Genomic DNA, 20,178 nt, shown 5'->3' with positions numbered 1-20,178 from the left:
TATTCAGCTGATCTGTACTGAGATGTAAAAATACTGAGAATGACACCAAGGGTAAGAAACTACTCTTTATTTTAGACAGCCATGTAAAGTTATTTTCACATCCTCCTACTTCCTGCCCTTAACCCTCATCTTTTTATTTGAAGAGTAGATTTGAGAAAAGGGAAAACTGGCAAGGGGTGGATTCTGAAGCACGAACAGGGTGCCTGCATGAACACAGTCATTTCTCCAGACTAGACGGGAATCATTCAGAAAGCGCTGCTGTCGCAGCGTGGGTGCTAGAGGGTCCAGGCTCAAACAGCACAGGAAGTGGTGGGCCGGTGTTTCAACCATCAGAGTCGGCAGTCATAGTGTGGCCTGCTCTCCAGAGGGAAAAGGAAGTCTGTACTCTGCAATCACTGTCTTGAATTAAATCAGCAGCAGCTTGGAGTGTGCTGGTAAGTAGGATTTGGGGTGGAAGTGTGTTTAAAAGTTCCATCTTTTCACACCGTTCCATCTGCAATGGTGTAAGTGACAGTAGAGTGACAGGAACGGTCAGCATCTGGTGCTTGCTTCTACCCTACTGCCCCACTATGTCAGAGTATGTAAAACACACACTGCTATAGGTGTGGCACATGCCTTTAATCCCAGCACTCAGAAGGCGGGGCATCTCTGTGAGTTCAAGGTCAGTCTGCTCTACATAGTGAGTTCCAGCCAGCTAGGGCTATAAAGTGAGACCTTGTCCCCCCTCCCCCCCAAAAAAGTGCATTTCTTCTCTAAGCAACCCTGCTGGCTGTTCACTACTTTGGTGACTGATTTTATTACTTAGGATATAAGGTGAATTCTAATGGGGGCATGACAGTGGGCCTGTGGAGTGACTGTAGGTGCCACCAGAAGGCAACACTTAATAGGAAACCAGCCTTAGGAAATGATGCAGAAACATCAGGCAGGTGATGCTGTCCGAGCACTGCTCACAGCAGCAGTGCTGAGAAAGTGCTTGTGTGAGCGCCTCAGGACTGGGTACCAGCAGGCTTTTATTTGCTCCAAATTTGTGGGGTTTTGCCATCAGTGCCTGTCTCCCTGCTTCGTTTTCTTGTATCCTCCGGGCACAATCATTGTACCACAACAGCAGACTCCTTTCTCAAGGGGAAGCTTGACCATATCACAAGGTCGTAAAACAATCTCCATGGTTATTAGCTAATTAAATTTGAACTCAACACCATATGGTAATAGGAGGCGGCAAAGGATAAGATTCAGATCTTAGATCTTTCCAAGTAGGGCATGTTAGATAACAGGAGAGAAAGAACTGCTTGCAAGTTGATTAGAGTTCAGGGTTGGGCATGGAGAGCTGTTTACACGCTTTGGAAGAGCTGGAGTTTCCTGAGCTCTGCTGCAAAGTGCAAGGGCTTCACTTAAGAAAAGGGATGATGTGGGCATTAAACCATTCTTTAGACAGTTGAAGATGGTCCCCTTCCTTAGCCAGAAACACTAGCTTTCCTGCTTTGTCCATTTGCTTTAGCCCCAGGCGGTCCTGTAGAGAGAAAAGCCAGAGTGAACTCAAGAGGCTTAATGGAAGGTTTTAGACTAAAACAGAATGTGTACAACGTTTAGTCTCAAAATACTTTCCCCTCGGTGTTAAAATAGAGAGGTGTATTGTTGGGAGGGGGGGGTTACCTCCTTTCAGGCTTTTTTCCTGACACACAGCCTTGTTTTGTAACCCTGGCTGGTCCTGACCTGGCAGCACTCCTCCTTGCCCCAGCCTCCTGAGCCTGGTTAGCATGTGCCTGGCTCCTTCAGCTGCTTCTGAGCTTTCAAAATATATGGGTAAGGCCAGCATGGTGGCACACCTCCTTAATTCCACCATTCAGGAGCCAGAGGGAGAGGCAGGTGGATCTCTATGAGTTCAAGGCCAGCTGGGTCAAAGAGTTCGAGGACAGCCAGGACTACATACAGGGATTCTGTCTTTCTGAGACTGTTCTGGTTCTGCCCCACTCCCAACACCTGCAAGATGCGAGACATAAACCCAGGACCTGGCCCCGAGCTGCGCTCTAGTCAATTCTGAAACACAGCTGGGCAAGTCACAGGCAAACCTGGCACAGAACACCATTGTGAAGTGGGGCTGAGCCAAAGATGGGAGAAAATTGGCCGAATGTTTTCCAGATACAACATTCCAATTCTTAGGATAATGAACTCAGGACCTGTTAGTTTCTTGCAGTTACAGTGTCCTTCCCCAATAGCCAGGCTGTCCGTCTCTTGTTGGGAAGAGAAGATCTAGCAGCAGAACAAGTCACTGCTTTGTCTGTCTACCCCAGGTTTGAGTTTCATGATAAGGAAAATTTTGGCTATAATTTCCAAAGCTGACAGAAATTAGCTTCCCTTTATTTCTACCCCACCCAAATTGGGCCACCATATGTATGAGAAAAGCAGAGGAAAATATGCCTCTGAAATTGAAAAATTAGTAAAAGGTGGTTCAGGTGTAGTACTTGGACATTTGTATATAAAGTATACATTCTTTAGATTGTGGCAAGCCATAACTGGATGTGGTTAAAAGACAAAAAAGTAAAGTTAAAGAAACCCCCCCACTTGAAATGAAGGACAGACTAACCTGGAAAGCTAACCCAGACCAATATCTGTTCCTTGGAATTTGCTAACTTCCCCTCACAAGGCCCTGAGATAACAAGATACCAAGAATTCACAATGCCCCTCCTTTTTTGTGAGTCAGCAGGTGGTGAATAGGGTCCTTAAGAAAGAGATAACTGTACCTCTGGTTTGCCCAGACAAGATTAATTAGCACACCCTGAGACCCTAAGGTCTGTTGACCCTAATAGCAAGACCATCCAGCCTCAAAGGGTCATCTACTCGATGGACAGAGGGTCACACCCCCTCCCTAAGCTTGTGGGTTTTGCCTTTAAAAAACATCTGTGCCCGGGGGATGGGGTTTCTCTCTAGCCTGCGTGCTAAGGGAGCCCATTTGCACAAACGTTTCCTGTTCATTAAAGCCTCTTGCATGTTGCAGCAACTGGACTGGACATTGAGTTCTTGGGGGTACTGACCAAAACTAGGAGACTCCTCATTCTGAGAGTCTTAACATTTTGGAGGTCCCACCGAGATCTGGTCCACCCCCAGACTCAATTCCATTGCCAGTTGGAGGTAAGATAGAGCTCGCAGCCTATATGTTTGATGTATGTCTGATGTGTCTGATGTTATGAGTATTTGAATCTGTGCCGGGCCTGCACAGAACTTGTATTTGGTATAGGACCACAGGGGGAGACAGAGAAACAGGACCTGCTGTTAAACAGCATCCAGAAGAGCCCAGGCTCAGATCTTAGAGTACAGTAGCATGACACCTCACCTTTGTCTGCATTTACTTAAAGGCTTTTAGGATTTGTAGTGAACTGCAAAGGAAACCAGGCTCCAAACCTTTTCTTCAAAATACAACCTTAGAGATGGTGTGATGGGAGATGTCATTCTGTATGTTTCTCATACTGGTTAATGAATAAAGCACTGTTGGCCAACAGGAAAGGAAGATAGGAGGGACTAGGAGACAAGGAGGAAAGAGGAAGGAGAAAGGGGAGCCAAGATGGAGAGCCTGGAGAAAGCAGTATGCTGGCCGGCTCCCCGGTAAGAGAAATACATAGATCAGCAGAAATGGGTTAATACTTAAGACAGAGCTAGCCGATAAGAAACAAGTACCGGGCCAATAACATTATATCTAATACAGAGTCTGTGTTATTTGGGGCTGGCGCGGCGGCGGGACAAGACCAGGCTGAGGGCGGAAAAACCTGAACTCCTTATAATGGTGTCCCCTTTTATGTTCAGAAACCACCAGCTACAGGTCTTAGGATGCAGTAAATATCTATAAACCAGCACTTAGGAAGTTAGTGTGACAAGCAACAGCCCAATAAGACCTAAGTCAGACCGCTCTGGGACAGACAAGGCAGAGGTCTACCCTCAGGGAGCCCAGCAACTTCAGGAGCCAGGGCTGCCACAAACTCAACCTCCCAAGGCTGATCTCTCCCTCCCCGTTACCTCTGTGTATAGAGTGCTTTCCTGGAGGGGAATGGTTTCCTTAGCTTGGCCACTTCTGTAAAATCCAAACCACTGGAGGAGAGAAGAAAAATGGTCAGATTATCTATCCACCCAGCACACTTTTAAAATCATTTGACGCTGCCTAGTACCTAAAACTACCAGCAAAATGAACATTTTAATATATGCAACATAGCAAGCAAGAAGGAAGAATGGCAACAGGGTTTTTTGTTTTGGTGACCTGGAACTCACTTGGGTAGTCCAGGTTGGTCTGGACCTTGCAAACTTCTGTCTGAGCCTCCTGAATGCTAGAACTATAGGCATGCGGCATGACATAGGTTATATCTTGAGTCATCTCATTTTAAAGGTCAATCCCGAGGGATGAACTAGTAATCTTCAGTTTTCCATTTCCCTGTAACTTCTGCTTCCTTCCCTGACTGCCAATGAAAGCCCCTGTGCTGCCCTCGTCATTCACTGATAAATATACAAGCCCTTTTTCCAAGAAGCTGCCAGTCCAGCAGGGACAGAACCAGTTCATTGTTTAGCAGCGGGTCAGCAGACTTCTGAAAAGGCCAGGTACAGAATCATGTGGTTGTGGCTACTCGCCATTGTGATGCAAAGGGAGCAACTGAGTGTGAGAAATGGGACTTTCAATACCATAAAATATTTTGATTTTTTTTTTTTCCTCCAGTCACTTATACATGTAAACATTCTGAGCTTCTAGGCCACTCAAAAGTATGGTGAGATTTGTGATCTGATACTGAGCGAGGTTTCAGCTGAGGTTGGTAACTTCAAAAGCAGAAGCAGCTGGCGGCCCCTCACACCTGTCATCCTAGCGGATCCCTTCCAGTTCAAGGTCAGCTCGAGCAACAGACTGAGGACCCCACTAGAAGGAGGGAGCCAAATTCTGGGAGTAGAGATGGTGTCCTAGAAGAAGTGACATTGTATTTGGGCCTTGAGAGGAGTTTCATCAGGTGGAGAAGCCAGGGGAAAGCATTCAAAAGACTAAGTCATGGAAGAGACGCTCATGAACAGGCTTGGGGTTTATAAAAATGGGCTAGTGATTCTGAACCTCTTTTGGGACAGGGGACCTGATTAAAACTGTAGAGTGTAACCACATAATTTTACAGAAAATTCTGGGTGCAACTAAGAGATTGCAGCTGATTTCGCAGGTAAAGAGCTGGTGGGGAGAACAGGTGTGCCTAGGAAGCAGCTGCAGTTGGTACTATTAGTTTCCTACAGTCTCATGGCACACTGGCCTCAGGTCTCACCTCAGAGTCTACTGGGTCCACAATGGAATCGTTAAAGAATTTCACCATCACAAACTTGTTGAGGGCCATCAGGTTCTTCTTGTAGGACTCATTGACACACTGGAAGAAGAACAGATGGTACTGTAGGGTTGCTACTGTCACGTTCTGGCAGGGACTTAAAAGATCAGCCTTGATAACTGACATACATGTCACCAATCATGGGGTGGATTTTACCATGAGTTCTGTCCACATACTGTCTCTACTATCCACTTAGATCACAGGCCTCAAACCAAGGCAAAACAAACAGAATTCTGGGTTATTCTGCTATCTGTTCCTGACTCTTATGTTCTTTTATTGGCCCCTTCAACTTTTTTTTTTTTTCTTCAAACAACAGATATCTCCTACTTAGCCATCACATAAAATGAACCATTAATTTGAACAGAATGTCCTAAATCATGCTCATGCCTGGGCACAGTCCATCTGTGCACCTGAAGGCCCCACCAGGAAGACGTCCTTTGTGAAGACAGTAGCTGTGAATTCCCACTTTGCCCAGCAGGCCACCTACTGTAACTTCAACCTGCCGCTTCAACATGAAGGAAGCTGGAGGGCTTCAGGGAGGAGGAGGGCCAGATGAGTCCCGGCCCAGTTGCCCTAAAAGGAACTGAAACTCATGAATACTGCCTCTCACATACAAACCCCTTGGTTCCTGGCTTCTGCTTGGGTATTTTCCCTAAATGGTCACTGCTGATTTCTTTCTGATGGCCAGAAAGAAATGCCTAACCATGGGAGCATGGGAGCTTACCCTCTCTTGATTTATGTCTGCCAGGAAGATGCTGTGGTTGCGGTACACATCCTCCTTGATGGGGTCATGCCAGTACTGCGCCTGCACCAGGCTGAGGAAGAGAAGGGATGAGGTGCCTCTCAGTCAGCATGCCCACCCGCACATGCCTAGGCAACTAAGGGATGCCAAAAGGATGAAAGACCAAAGCCCCCAAGTTCCAGATGGGGTGACTTCGTAGACCTGTCAACAAGACATCTTACTGAGAGGAGGACAGGCCATTTGGCAGATACAGAAAGTCCAAATATTTGGAAATTTAGTGTCTGCCTCCCAAGTGCTGGGATTAAAGACATGCACCACCATCGCCAGCCCTTGGTTTCCTTCTAATCACGGTGGCCCAGGCTGTCCCTCCTCAGCCTCATCTCCTTCACTTTCCTTTACTTCTATTCATCCATAGGATTCAATAACCTTTGCTTCTTTGTCCCCATTATCCAGCTAAGAAAGATGAGGACCAGCACTTGGGAGGCAGAGACAGGCAGATCTCAGTGAGTTCAAGGCCAGCTTGGCTTACAGAGTGAGTTCTAGGACAGCCAGGACTGTTACACAGAGAAACCCTGTCTTGAAAAACCAAAAAAAAAAGTAAGCCAAGTATTGATAAATCTTTGGAATTTGGCCCTTGATAGACAGAGAATCTCTGCTAAATAGCTTATACTCTGCTTGTTTAACCTTGAAAATGACTCCCCAGGAAAGCATGTTACTAACCTCACTGTCAGAGGTTCAAAGTGCCCAGGGCCACACAGCTAGCTGATGACAGAATGCGGGCTCTCCAGTGACCCCCAGGAGGAGAGCATGGGAGAGTACCTCCTTTCCCTTTATTTTACTTCATTTCCCCTCATACTGGGTTGCTTCTTGGTACGGGCATACAGGACTCAAGGTCAGCAGACAAAGCTCTGCACCATTGCCCTCTGAGTAGCTGTGGTGCTGTAGGGAAAGATGTTGGCCCAGGATTTGAATTTAGCTGCATCTTAGTTGGGATCTATTTTCCACACCTAGTGCACTGCAGTATGGCTTTGTCTGTTTTTCTTGTGTTCATGCTCAGGTGTTTAGCAAGCCCTTTCAGTCTGGAAGCTCATGCTGCTAATGGCTTGGACATGTTGTGTTACTTCTTTAATTCCAATTCACCCTTCCTCTGCTTGGAAAGTCCCATTAGTCACATCAGGCATCCTAACTGCTTCTCTCTGTTCTCTTTTCTACCTCTGTTTTAGTTACTGCTGTATTGCTGTGAAAGGCAACATGACCAAGGCAATTTTATAAATGAATGCATTTATTTGGGGGCTTGCTTACAGTTTTAGAAGGTTGGCCCATTGTCATCTATGAGCAGAGCTTAGATAGGAGCTGATGAACAGGTGGCAGTGACTTCTCTTAGTCACTTCCTCCAGAGACAGACCCTACAAACTCTGCCTTGTATACAACAAGGTTAGCTCAAAGTCTGGGGCTGCCAGTTACACTGCAGGGAGTAGATTTGGCTTCTCCTGCCATGGTGGGGGGAAAGTAGCCTCCTGGATGTGCATGTCAGGGAACTGGCGAGTCAGACTGCTCCTGCCTCAGGTTTTCAATGAAAAGGTCCTAGTTTTGGCTCCGCACACTTACCAAAACCTCCCAAAGTACTATACACCCCTAGTTCCAAGCCTTTTTTGGGGTTCTAGAGCCCGGGTCACTGCAGTGTGCCTTCTACAGAGGTAAACCCTTCAACCTTTCTACTATACAACAGGTTTTACATCCTTCTGTTTGCTTTTCAAAAACATATATTAGCTCCTATTTCCTCTCATTTCTCCTTGCCCCAGTGAGTTTTATCTCTTTTAATAAAAGTCTTTTATTATCTATCTATCTATCTATCTATCTATCTATCTATCTATCTATGTACCTATCTATCTATCACCTGTATATCTATCTTATCTGTTTATTTACTTAAGACAGTCTTACTATGTCACCCTGACTGGCTTGGAACTCAAACAGAGATCAGCCTGCCTCTGCCTTCTGAGTGCTGGGTTAAGTGTGTGCTACCACATCAGGCCTCATTTTTTTTTTTTTTTTTTTCTTTTCCTTTTTTTTTTTTTTTTTTTTTCCATTACAGAGTTTCTCTGTATTGCTTTGAAGCCTGTCCTGGAACTAGCTCTGTAGAACAGGCTAGCCTTGAACTCACAGAGATCCGCCTGCCTCTGCCTCCCGAGTGCTGGGATTAAAAGGCATGCGACACCAACACCTGGCTTAGGCCTCATATGTTTTAAGGACAATTTTCAAAAGATATTTATTTATTTATATTTTTATGTATATAGGTGTTTTATTGGCATATATGCCTGTGCACCACAGGCAGGCAGTGCCCCCCACAGGCCATAAGAGGGCATAAGATCCCCTGAGACTAGAGTTATAAACAGCCGTGATATCACTAGCAATTACTCCTAGAATCACTGAGCATGAATGTCAGCAAGGTGCTCCCACAGTCTGCACCAGATAGCTAGCCACACTCACCGTTCTTGAACAACTTTGGAGTAAGCGCCAGCATTGATTGTTTTCCTGATGAAGTCACAGATGTGCGAGCTCTCTCCTGGGCATCGAGGGAGGCCGAAGACTCCTGTGTAGGTAAAAGATAACCTGCATTACTCCCATAATCATATATTGGATACGCACTAGACCAGGCACTGTAAAAACAAAATGACAAACAGCTTGAATCTGAACTCATTCAGTTACTCAACAAAACAAAAAAGCTCAAGTACTGTGAACTAACACCACTACCAACTTCCTCCTGGCACTGCCCCAGGGACCTCTGCCTCAGCCCCACCCACATGTGGCTGCTACATACAGCACATGACTGCCTCATCCGCTTTCTTGGGAAATCATCTGGCTTCCTGTCCCCATCCCCTTCCCATGTGATACTTTTCATCCATGCAACCCCCTCCTTTAAATCCTGTGTAAATTACTTTTGACACTTAATAAGTGTAACTGTTCTATGGATTGCCATTACACTGAGAATAGTCTTTATATGTTCAGTACAGATTCCAGTTTCCTCCATCCTCCCTCCCCACCCATCCCTCTCTCTTTTAATGAAGACAGGTAGGGTCTACTATAGCCCAGGTTGAACTCAAACTCTCTGAGGATGATCTTCCTGACCTCACTCCCTAAATGCTGGGATTCTAGGCACACACAACCACCATGGCCTTTCCCAGAAGAGTCCCATGGATCTTTGAGTCCACAAATATGGAACTCATAGATTCAGAAGGCCAAATGTGTGCTGGGGTACAGCCCTGTGGTAGAGTTTTTGCCTTTTATGTGGACACCCTGGGTTTTATCCCCAGCAACACACACACACACACACACACACACACACACACACACACACACACACAGAGACACAGCACACACACACATGCACACACATGCCATCTCTGCATGCCCAGGTCTTGCTCTGGATATGTGACTTTGACACCTGCTTTTTCCTGATAAGACAGCTTTCAGCCCTGATCACAGGAGCTTCTCTCTGTAGCAAATAGACACTGCTACAGAAACCCACAACAGGTCAGATACAGAGGACAACTGATCGTGAGGTGTTCAACTGTAACTGATACATCTACACACCCAGGGCTCAGAAGACCAGCACAGCTGCTGTTGAGAGAATGTCATCTATATATGACAGGGATTCTACACCCATGAAATCTCAGCAATACAGTCACCTAAACAAGACCTGCATAATGACAAGACCAGTTGACATGCCAGTGCAGGTGGGAGAAATCACGCATGGCCCCACCCCTAGATGAATAACTTTAAGCAATTAATGATGGCGGAGAGTAGGAAAACAGTCTTCAGGGATGAGTCCCTGGTAGGTTATCCAGCCCCAAGTGGTCATATACATATGAGCAACACTAAATGGACTTAGCAGTTTACACACACACACACACACACACACACACACACAAACACAAGGGTGCCAGGTGTGGTGGCACATGCCTATGATCTCAGTACCCAGGTAGCTAAAACAGAATTGCTAAGAGTTTGAGGCCCGCCTAGGCTACCAAACAAGACCTTATCTAAAAAGGAGGCGGAAGAGGAGGCGGAAAAACAATAAAAAGAAAGACACACAGACAGGAAGGAAGGAAAAAAAAAAAGAAAAAAGAAAAAGAAAAAGCAAGAAAAAAGAAACACAAAACACCAGATAGACATGGTTAGAAAAGAGGAAGAGAACCATGGGGATAAGGGTGACCATTACCTTGATGTTGTCCCCCAACTGAGATCAGGTTGATCATGGGAGGTGACGGGCATCTCTGGGCCACTGCCCTCCTGGAGAAATCAAAGGTGGCTGTCAGCCCTGATGGTCTGATTGGAATGTATCAACAGTTACTTCACACATTAAGCTATTTAATACACATGGGTCCCAAAACCACAGAGTCACAGGATCTTCCCCCTGGCTGAATACAAATCTTATTTCACAGAAAAGAAATCAAGAGGAGCTGGGAAGATGGCTCAGTCAGTGATAACCATAAAGAGTTTGGGTTACATCATCCCCCTTAAAAAAAAAAGAAAAAAAAGAAGTTGGGCAGAGGTGGCATATGCCTTTTATCTCAGCACTTGGGAGGCGGGAGAGGCAGGAGGATCTCTGTGAGTTCGAGGCCAGCTTGGTCTACAAAGTGAGTTCCAGGACAGCCAAGGCCACACAGAGAAACCCTGTCTTGAAAAACAAAAGCAAAAAGGAAAGAAAGAAAAGAAAAAGCCAGGCACAGCAGTTCCAGTAATAACAGCATTGGAGAGGTAGAGGCAGAGGGTCCCTGAGGCTGGTCAATCAGCCAGTCCAGCTCAATACTGAGCTCCAGGTTCATGGAAAGACCTTTTCTCAACAACAACAACAACACTGTTCAGTGAGATGGAATTGGGTTAAGCACTCACTGCCAAGCCTGATAACTGGAGTTGATTCCTGGGCCTCCCATACTGGAAGAGGGAACCTGATTGATTCCTCAAAGCTGTCTGTTTTCTGACCTACACACATACATGCATGGGCTCATGCGTGTGCATGTGTACACACACACACAGAGTAAATATAGTTTAAACATTTTTTAAGTTAAAATAGGATACTGGAGAGGTGTCTCAGTGGTGAAGAGTTCTTACTGCTCTTGCGAAGAACTCAGGCTTAGCTCCCACCACAATAACATAACTCAGTGTGAAGTGATCTCATGCCCTTCCTGGCCTCTCTGGGCACTGTACTTATATAACCCAACCCAATACATTCATAATTAATAAAAAAATAAATAAAATCTTTATAATTTTTTTTTTCTAAAAAAGTAAGGTGGAACCAGGGGTTGGTAGGAAAACACCTTTAATCCCAGCACTCGGGAGGCAGAGGTGGGTGGATCTCTGTGAGTTCAAAGTCAGCCTGGTCTACAGAGCTAGTTCTAGGACAGGCTCCAAAACAATACAGAGATACCCTGCCCCGAAAAACAAACAAAAAACAAAACAAAACAAACAAACAAAAAAGTAAGGTGGGGACTTGAGGAATACACCACACATTGACCCTTCCACATACATGCTCACACATGTGCACACACAGAGAAAAAAAAGAAATTAAGTTCCACAAAGCTTACACAGTGACATTTTAAGACTAACTTTCTTTCTGTGAGAGGGGAGGGAGGGCACCACATAATCACAGCCAATTGATTAAACAGAAGAAACATTAATTCCATGTGAGCAGTGCCATGAGGATACTTACAGAAACTGGCCTCCCTGGGAAAAGCCAATAGCGTTGTACCCCTGCTGCAATTTAGGATCCTTTTCCAGAATCTGACACACTATCGTTACTTGGGAATTGACATTCAAGAAGAAGCTGTTCTCCACATCCTACAAAAAGGAGGAGTGAGCATGAAAGGAAGGAACTGTACATAAACAGCATCTTTTCTAAGGCAGGGGCTGACACAGGTGAATACCCTCACGGCCCCTAGAGTTCATGTGTTCGCTGAGCATGATGGAACAACCCTGAAGTCCAAGCACTTGTGAGGAAGAGGCAGGTTCCAGGCCAGCATGGGCTACATAGCAAAACCCTCCATCCCAAAACAAAATGAAACCAAACCAGTGGGGCTATGGCTTGCTGCTAAAAATAAATGCAAAGGGAAGTGTTCAAATGGCACGCTTGATCAAACCTGACAGCAAATCCTTCAGGGAAGGAGCTGCCGCCATCTTACCTCCATCATGTTCTTTCCAATCTCTAGAGACAGGACGTAAATTCCAGGTATTTCCTGTTCAACCATCTTTTTAATGGCACCCATGCTTATGGGGTTACAACAGCTGTCTCCTAGCCAAGGAAAACAATGACACAAATTCATGAATCAAAACATTATTTAAGAAACAAAAACCTTTTATGTCGCAAAGAGTGATAATCAAGAATGTCAAAGGGCAGCATACAGATTAGAGAGAATCTGGGAACAATGGCCTACTGCAGGGCTTCTCCAGCTTTCCCCACACAGCACCCTTCTCAACTTAGAAATGTTTATGGTACCTTGGCCATATGGGTGCACAAAGTATGTATACAAATCAGATATTTACTGGTAATCTCAAATGTAAACAGACATTTCTCTCCAGTCCTCCAGTTTAACCACTCAGAGGCTTATATTAATTACAAATGCTTGGCTGATAGCTCAGGCTTATTACCAACTAGCTCTTACATTGCAAGTTAACCTTCATTTCTTATTTACCCTCTGCCACATGGTGGTACCTTTATTAACATGGCACATTCATCTCCTGCTCCCTCTGTGTCTGCTGGCAACTCCTCCCACTCTGCCCTTGTTCCCAGAATTCTCTCTGTGTCAGGCTCTTACCCAAATTGCTTCCTGCCCAGCTATTGGCCAATCAGCTTTTCATTAACAATGAGAGCAATGCGCATTTAGAGTATACAAAGATTGTACCACAACACATAAAGAAATTTAAGATAATTCTTTGGCATATATGAAATTTTACCACTTATAAAAGGTGAAATTAATTTTACAAAATGATAAAATGTACTTTTTATATTTCCATAATCTAGGCACAGTGGGTCATCCTCTAAACCCAGCACTCAGGAGGCAAAACAAGTCAGATCTCTGTAAATTTGAGGCTAGTCTGGTCTACATGCTGAGTTCTAATCTAGACAGAGCTACATTGTGAGACCCTACCTTTAAATTAAAAAAGAACTGAGGGCCTCCAGGTGGTGGTGGTGAATGCATCTAATTCCAGTACTTTGGAGGCAGAGGCAGGTGGATCTCAGAGTTTGAGGCCAGCCTGGTCTAAAAAGTGAGTTCCAGGATAGCCAAGGCTACACAGAGAGATTTTGTCATAAACAAACAAACAGAAAAGAATTGAGTTCTGGCTGAATAGGTAATAATGCAAGACATAAAACATCCTTGATGTTTTTCATAGTCAATCAATCTTTTGATTTTATAATCATTAACACTGAAGCATTACTCACATAAATACATAGTACAAATACTAGAAGCATGCTTGTCCTAATCCCAAAACAAAATTCATTTACTGATATATATATATATATATGTCATTATATGTGTGTATATATACATACATACATATATATACATATATATATATATAAGTCAGCAACATAAACAGCAATTTTAAAGATTTCATTAATTTTTAACTGATGTGTATGAATGTTTGCATGTATGTATGTGCACCATGTATATGCCTGGTGCCTGGGGAGGCCAGAAGGTGTCAGCACCCCTCAAGGTGGAGTTGCAGGCAATTGTAAGCTATGATGGGAGTGCTGGGACCCAAACTGGGGTCTACTGATGAGCAGAAGTTCTCTTCACCACTAAGCCTGTTCAACAGCAATTTTAAAATTAATCATTGAAACATAGTATGACGGATAAACTGATTTGGTACTTAAATGTTTAAGAAAATATCAAGTCTTTGTTTCTGGCAATAAAACTACTATAAGAGCATAAGATGATGTATGTACAGTAAGAGCGCTGGGTTCGTAACACACAGCAGCCTGCAGACTGAGCAGTGTTTGAGGCAGTATTTTGTAGGTGTTCCTGGCAGGAAACATGCACATGTATTCTGTGTTCAGAACCAAGGCCCCAGTGGAGTAGGAGATGCAAACACTGTCAGAAACAACTTGATTCATTTCATCCTTGATTTGAATGAATTTTTGCTCACTGAGCATTCAAAATACTGTTGCCACGTTTTTCAAGATCCCCATATTTAGTTACATAATCTCATATGGAGTTCTGATCCAGCATGTTAAGAAGCCAGAAGCCAAAAGTTGACATGTCAGACTCCAGAAGGAGAGAAAACATTTTGTGGAACACGTATCTGAGTTCAGTGTCCAGATACACAAATGATTCTTACAATTCAACAAGGCACGTAATATAATTATGAAATGGGGGCAGGCTGGAGAGAGGGTTCAGCCATTGAGGCTGCTTGCTGCTTGAGGTGGGCTGGATAAGTTAGGCCCCCATAGACTCATATACTTGAGAGTTTAGTCAAGGTGTGGAACTCTTTGATAGGATTAGAGGGGAGTGGCCTTGTTGGAGGAAGTGTGTCATTGGAGGTGGTCTTGGAGATTTTAAAAGTCCATGCCAGGCACAGTCAGTCAGTCTCTCTCTCTCTCTGCTTGTGGATCAGGATGTAAGAGCTCTCAGATATTGCTCTGGCACCACGCATGCCACCATATTCCTCACCATGATGACAATGGACGAAACCTCTGAAACTGTAAGCAAGCTCCAATTAAATGCTTCTTTTTGTAAGAGTTGCCTTGGTCATGGTGTCTCTTCATAGCAGTAGAACAATTACCAAGATATTGTTCTTTCAGAGGACCCAAGTTTGGTTCCCAGCACTCATGTTGGATGGCTCACAAGCATGTGAACTCCAGATCCAGGAAATCTGATGCCCATCTGGCTTCCTTGGGCACCTACATGTACCTGACGTACACTCACATAGGCACACATATATACATAAAAATAAAAACAAATATTTTTTAAACAAAAGAAATGGAGATGCTAGAGAGAAGGATATGTAGTTAAGAGCACTTTCAGAGTTTCTGAACCACTTCAGTTCTGGTTCTGAATTCAGTTCTCAGAACTCATGTTAGCCACCTCACAACCACCTCTAACTCTATCCCCATGGGCACGCATACACATATGCTATCAAACACATACATACAAACTTTTAAAACACAAATTGGGAAAGGATGCAAAGACATTTCTCCAAGAAGATACAAACTGGTCAGCAGCATCACTGTTGATAAAATGTAGTTAAAACAGTGAAGGGTCAACTCATACCAACCTAGATTGCTTAAAAACAACTTATATTGTTGTTGAGGCAGGGTATTACTATATAAGCCTGGCTGGCCTAGAACTCCCCACACAGGTCAAGCTCGCCTCAAACGCAGAAATATCTGTCAACCTCTGCCTCTCCAGTGCTGGGATTAAGGATGTATACCACCACACCTGGCCAAAAAAAAAAAAAAAAAAAAAAAAGACATTTTAAAAATTAGAACATAAGTGTTAGCAAGGACATTGGGAAATAGGTAAGCTTGTACCCTGTTGGTGGAACTCTACCAATTTAATCTCTGTTGGAAAGTATGGCAACAACTAAAACAATAAAAATAAAAAATTAAGCACATAATTATAAAATGACCCAGCAATTCCACTCCTACCTTTACACCCAAGAAAAAGGAAAACACACATCCAGATAAAACCTTTCACAAATGTTTACAGTAGTACTGTGGTAATAGCAAAATGTAGCAACAGGTCAAATGATCATTATTGAATAACCTGTGTTATAGTCACACAATGGAATACTATTCACCCATGAATAGGAATGAAGCATTGAAGCATGCTACAACCTGGATGAACCTCAATGCGTGTTCTGTAAAATAAACCCAAACAAAAGACAAATTGTCTAATCATTCACCTGTTCCGGCCAGAAAAGAAACCCCACAGCACAGAGAATAGGCAGAGGTTATCAGGAGTGAGAGGAGGGGAAGGAAACATTGACTTAATCCGTATGGAGGTTTTCCTGGGTGCTGATAAGTTCTGAAACTAGAGGGAAGTTGTGGTCGTCTCAGCTGGTGAACAGGCTCAATGACAATGAACTGTGCACTGAAAACGGTGGAGCTGATGTCACTTGGATTTCAGCAGGGACAGGTAAAAGACACTTCCAGCATGGCTCTGTCAGGTGCCACACATCTGTAACCTCGAGGACCAGGATGAAGGTCCATGAAATGCCCAAGGCACAAAATTTAATGAAACAGTCTCTGTGAGCTTTTGTTCTGGAATAATCTTTTTGTAGTTTGTGAAGATGTGTCTTTACCAAAGGATACAGAAAGGAATGAGGAAGTATAAGAAGAAAGTTAAAAAGTCACCAGGCAAAACATAGATTAATTTAAATGGGTTCATTTAAGTTATAAGAGCTAATGGGACAAACCTAAGCTATAGGCTGAGCTTTCATAATTATGAATAAGTCTCCATGTCATTTTTATTAATAAGTCTTCATGTCATTTTTTTTTGGTGAGCTGGTGGTCCAAAGGAAAATCCATCTACAAGGTTTGGGAAAAGGTTGACTTCTAACTTTTATAAATTGGGGGTGAGATCCTCAGTGCTTCACCCCAGCTCTGGGATTGTTTCCTTTCCCACAAAGACTCAGACCTAAGAACAAACTGACCACTGGATAGAGATGTGTCTGCTTTGCACTTAAGTCACAGCACTTCAGTTGGACAGGAAGTTTAAGGAGAAAACACTCTGCCCTAGAGAAGCTTCTATTTCTTTCCTAACAACATCCACCACATTGTAATGAGTAGGGACAAAAAAGGGGCGTTGACTAAATATCTAGTTCAATGATAACTTGGCCTACAAAAGATACTGTCTCGAAAATATCAAAGGAGCCCAGCCTACTTGCAAATGCCTGTAGTCCTAGCATGTGAGACGGGTAGGGGTAAGTTCAGAGGTTCAAAGTCATTCTTGGCTAGACAACAAATACAAATTCTGAGTTAGCCTGTGCTGTATGAAGCCTGGGCATACGTCTTTTGAGTAAAGACGCCTGCTGCCTAGGCTGACAATGGGAGTTTGATTCCTGGGACTCACACAGTGGAAGAGAGAACTGATCGCTGCAAATTGTCCTCTGACCTCCACATGTATGCAGTGGTGTGGGTGGCATCGCCCCCACAATAATAAAAAAAAGGGGCCCCCAAATTAGACAACATACCAAAGAAATAACAACATATCCTTCAAGTTCCCAAATTCAAACACATCATCTTTTTCTTTTGAGACAGGGTCTGGCTATCTACCTCAGCTGACCTGGAGCTATGACCCTACTCTTTCAACTTCCTGAAGGCCCCAAGTATCATTGTGTGTTACTCTGTTGGGTTTAAAAGAATTCTGACTACACATATACACCCCAAGTGTGCTCCCCTCCAAGCTACCCCATCTTTCGAATTGTTCAAGCCAAAAAGCGGTGGTGTCATCTCTGTCCCCTTCCTCTCTCACACCATAGCTAAGTCCCCAGATGCCACCCTCACGTATAGCAATGTTCCAGCACTTCCCCCATACTTCATGCTACCAAACATCCCTCACTGTACAGCTCTGAGCCACGGGCATCTCTAGGGTTTAAGGTACTGCAGTGTCCCTTTGCACCTCTCTGTGACACCTACAATCAATTCTCAGCCCAGCAACTCAAACAAAAATAAGGACCCAGTGGACTCTGCCCTTTAATCCATAAGTCCTGATCCCATAGAGCCTCTCTCCTCCCTTCTACAGTCCATGAAAGGTGCCTGGCTCTGCTCCCTCCTCACCTCATCACAGGAGGAAAGAACAACTGACTGTCCACAGGATAAAGTCAGGGGTCTCCAGGACAAACGGGCCACTGGGCTGAATCTTACACGGGGCCTCTCCTTAAGAGGAGTCTTCAAGAAAGCCAGTCTTCGCAGCTAGTGAATCCAAATCCCCAAAGACCCTGAGAATCGCCTGTTGTCCTCTCTGGGGACAAGCAGCCTGACTTCCCTGTGGTCACAGCTGACTCTGCTCCTCTGTCCCTTTCTTTCTAGTGACAGCTCCTCCCCAGAGCTCAGAGCCACAGCTTTGTGTCAGTGACCACTGGGAGGGTCTGAAGACCATCTAGTGTCACCAACAGAGCAACCCCTTCATTTGATTTTAACTTTAGCTTATTATTATTATTATAATTAGCAGCAGCAGCAGTAGCAGCAGTAGTATATCTTTCCATGTAGCTCTGGCTGACCTGAAACTTGCCATGTAGATCAGGCAGGTCGCAAACTTGCAGATATATCCTCCTGCCTCTACCTCCTGAGTGTTGGAGTTACAGGCTCCCACCACGTTGTGTTTTAACAGTCTTTTAAAAATGTAAGTTAGAGGGCTGGAGAGATGGCTCAGTGAGTGGTTTGTTCCTGCAGGGTATGTTCCCAGTACTAGAAAGACGGCTCACATTCCTCTTCTCTTGCTCCCTTTCTCCTGCTGCACTGACCTGGACATCACATGCTCAGCTCAGGGTCTTTCCCTCTGCTGTTCCTTTGACCACACATCCATATGACATCTTCCCTCTTCCCCTTAGGATCTGCTCAGCTGTCAGTCTGGGAGAATCCTTCCCTAATATCGCTCTCTACAAGCTCACACTCACACCTCCAGCTCTGTCTTCTTGCAGGCTTTCTGTCTGTCTCCACTGCACTCATCATCATTTGATACTTTCCCTTATTTCTTTATAGTATGCTTCCCCACTGCAAAGTAAGTTCCAGCAGGGAAGAGAATTCAGTCTGTGTCATGCTCTGGAGTGGTCGTGCTGTGTGGTAACTGTACAAAGAACATGCAGGTAACAGGTAACTGGTAGATCTCCATTCAGTGTGTGAAGGAACGAAAGCATGAGTGCTGCCCAACTCTCCGGGGACCAATGGCCAGACTGTCAGTTGCTGCTGGCTGATGCCATAGCTGCTAGGATTTTACCAAGGACAGCATAAACAGTAGCAGTGCACAGCTCTTCTAGAGCACTCACCAAAGACACCTGGGTCCCTCCCTTCCAGTGCAGAGGGCCCCCAAATCCCAACATCTAGGCCAGGCGGATGCTGTGGAATCACTGTCCTCGCCCTTCCAGCTCTGTGATGCGAACCCAGACAGGAAAAGGATGCCCCTCTCCACACTCACTCACCCATCCCATGCCAGATCACCAGCGGTGGCGGCGAAGGCGGATTCAGATGTCCCAGCGACCAGGCGGCACAACACCAGGGCAGAAGACTCACAGCCAGGAGCCACCGGGAACCGGGCGACGCCATCTTAGCCCAGTCACATGACCGCGCGCGCGCCCAGGATGGTGGCAATCCCGAGGCTTTGCAGGGTCGCCTGTGACCACGCCCCCACCGTCCGGCCACTGCCTGAGAACTGACATTTATCAAGTTCCTACCACAGCCCAGACGCTATTGTCCAACGGCTTTCCATCTTTTAATCGGTCTATGCCCTGGCCTCATTTTACACCCAAGGACACCCAGGTGACAGTTTTTTTTTCACGGAACTGAAGAGATGTCTATTCTCTAATAACTGTCTCATTTTTTACTTTATTTTTATTTTGTGTGTGGGCATTTATAGGTGTGTGTGGCCCGCATGCCACAGCGTATGTGTGCAGGTCAGAGGGTTTGCAGCAGTGGGTTCTGGCCTTTCAGTCTGTTTGTTCTGGGAATTGAACTCAGGTCAGCAGGCTTGGCTGTAGGAGCTTTTCCCAGAGGGGGGCTTTTATTTTAACACGTGAAAGTAGGTTGTTCTTACTGCCTTTGGAAAAAAGGCTCTGTCTTGGAACTACAGAAGGGAGACTTGATTTTCATCCACTGCTAGTTAGATCGTGGTGGGTTTTGTTAGGATTTTTCAGGAACGACAGGATTTCAACAGGCAAAGACGTGATTAGGGAAGAGGAAGTTATAGCTCCTGAAAGGAGAAAGGTATCTTAGAGATCCAGGCAGGGCTTCTAGACTGGTGTGGACTGTCAGGTGTGTTGGGTGTAGCCAGAAGATGGGGAAACACGGCCACTTCCTATCCAAGCTACACCCTGGTTTATAGCCAGAGGCTATTGCCCTCTTTGCCCTGACCTCTTTTCTGGCTTCCCCCAGTCCAGCTGCAGCATTTA

General features: G+C 44.9%; 1 protein-coding gene across 1 annotated transcript; it reads right to left on the bottom strand.

The window, feature by feature from the left end:
* Positions 1 to 52: 52 nt before the first annotated feature.
* Positions 53 to 19,380, bottom strand: Ppt1 (palmitoyl-protein thioesterase 1). The gene is made up of 9 exons (XM_051188700.1): positions 19,213 to 19,380; positions 12,252 to 12,361; positions 11,783 to 11,910; positions 10,292 to 10,362; positions 8,560 to 8,662; positions 6,055 to 6,145; positions 5,274 to 5,372; positions 4,006 to 4,077; positions 53 to 1,507 (listed from the first exon to the last, which is right to left on the bottom strand). The coding sequence occupies exons 1-9, from the start codon at positions 19,334 to 19,336 to the stop codon at positions 1,385 to 1,387; spliced, it is 921 nt and encodes a 306-aa protein (XP_051044657.1). The 5' UTR covers positions 19,337 to 19,380; the 3' UTR covers positions 53 to 1,384.
* Positions 19,381 to 20,178: the final 798 nt, after the last annotated feature.

This window comes from Phodopus roborovskii, unplaced genomic scaffold, assembly GCF_943737965.1.
Source record: "Phodopus roborovskii unplaced genomic scaffold, PHOROB, whole genome shotgun sequence".
NCBI lineage: Eukaryota > Metazoa > Chordata > Mammalia > Rodentia > Cricetidae > Phodopus > Phodopus roborovskii.
The sequence above is the reverse complement of the archived record's forward strand: the minus strand, read 5'-3'. Positions and strand labels throughout refer to the sequence as shown.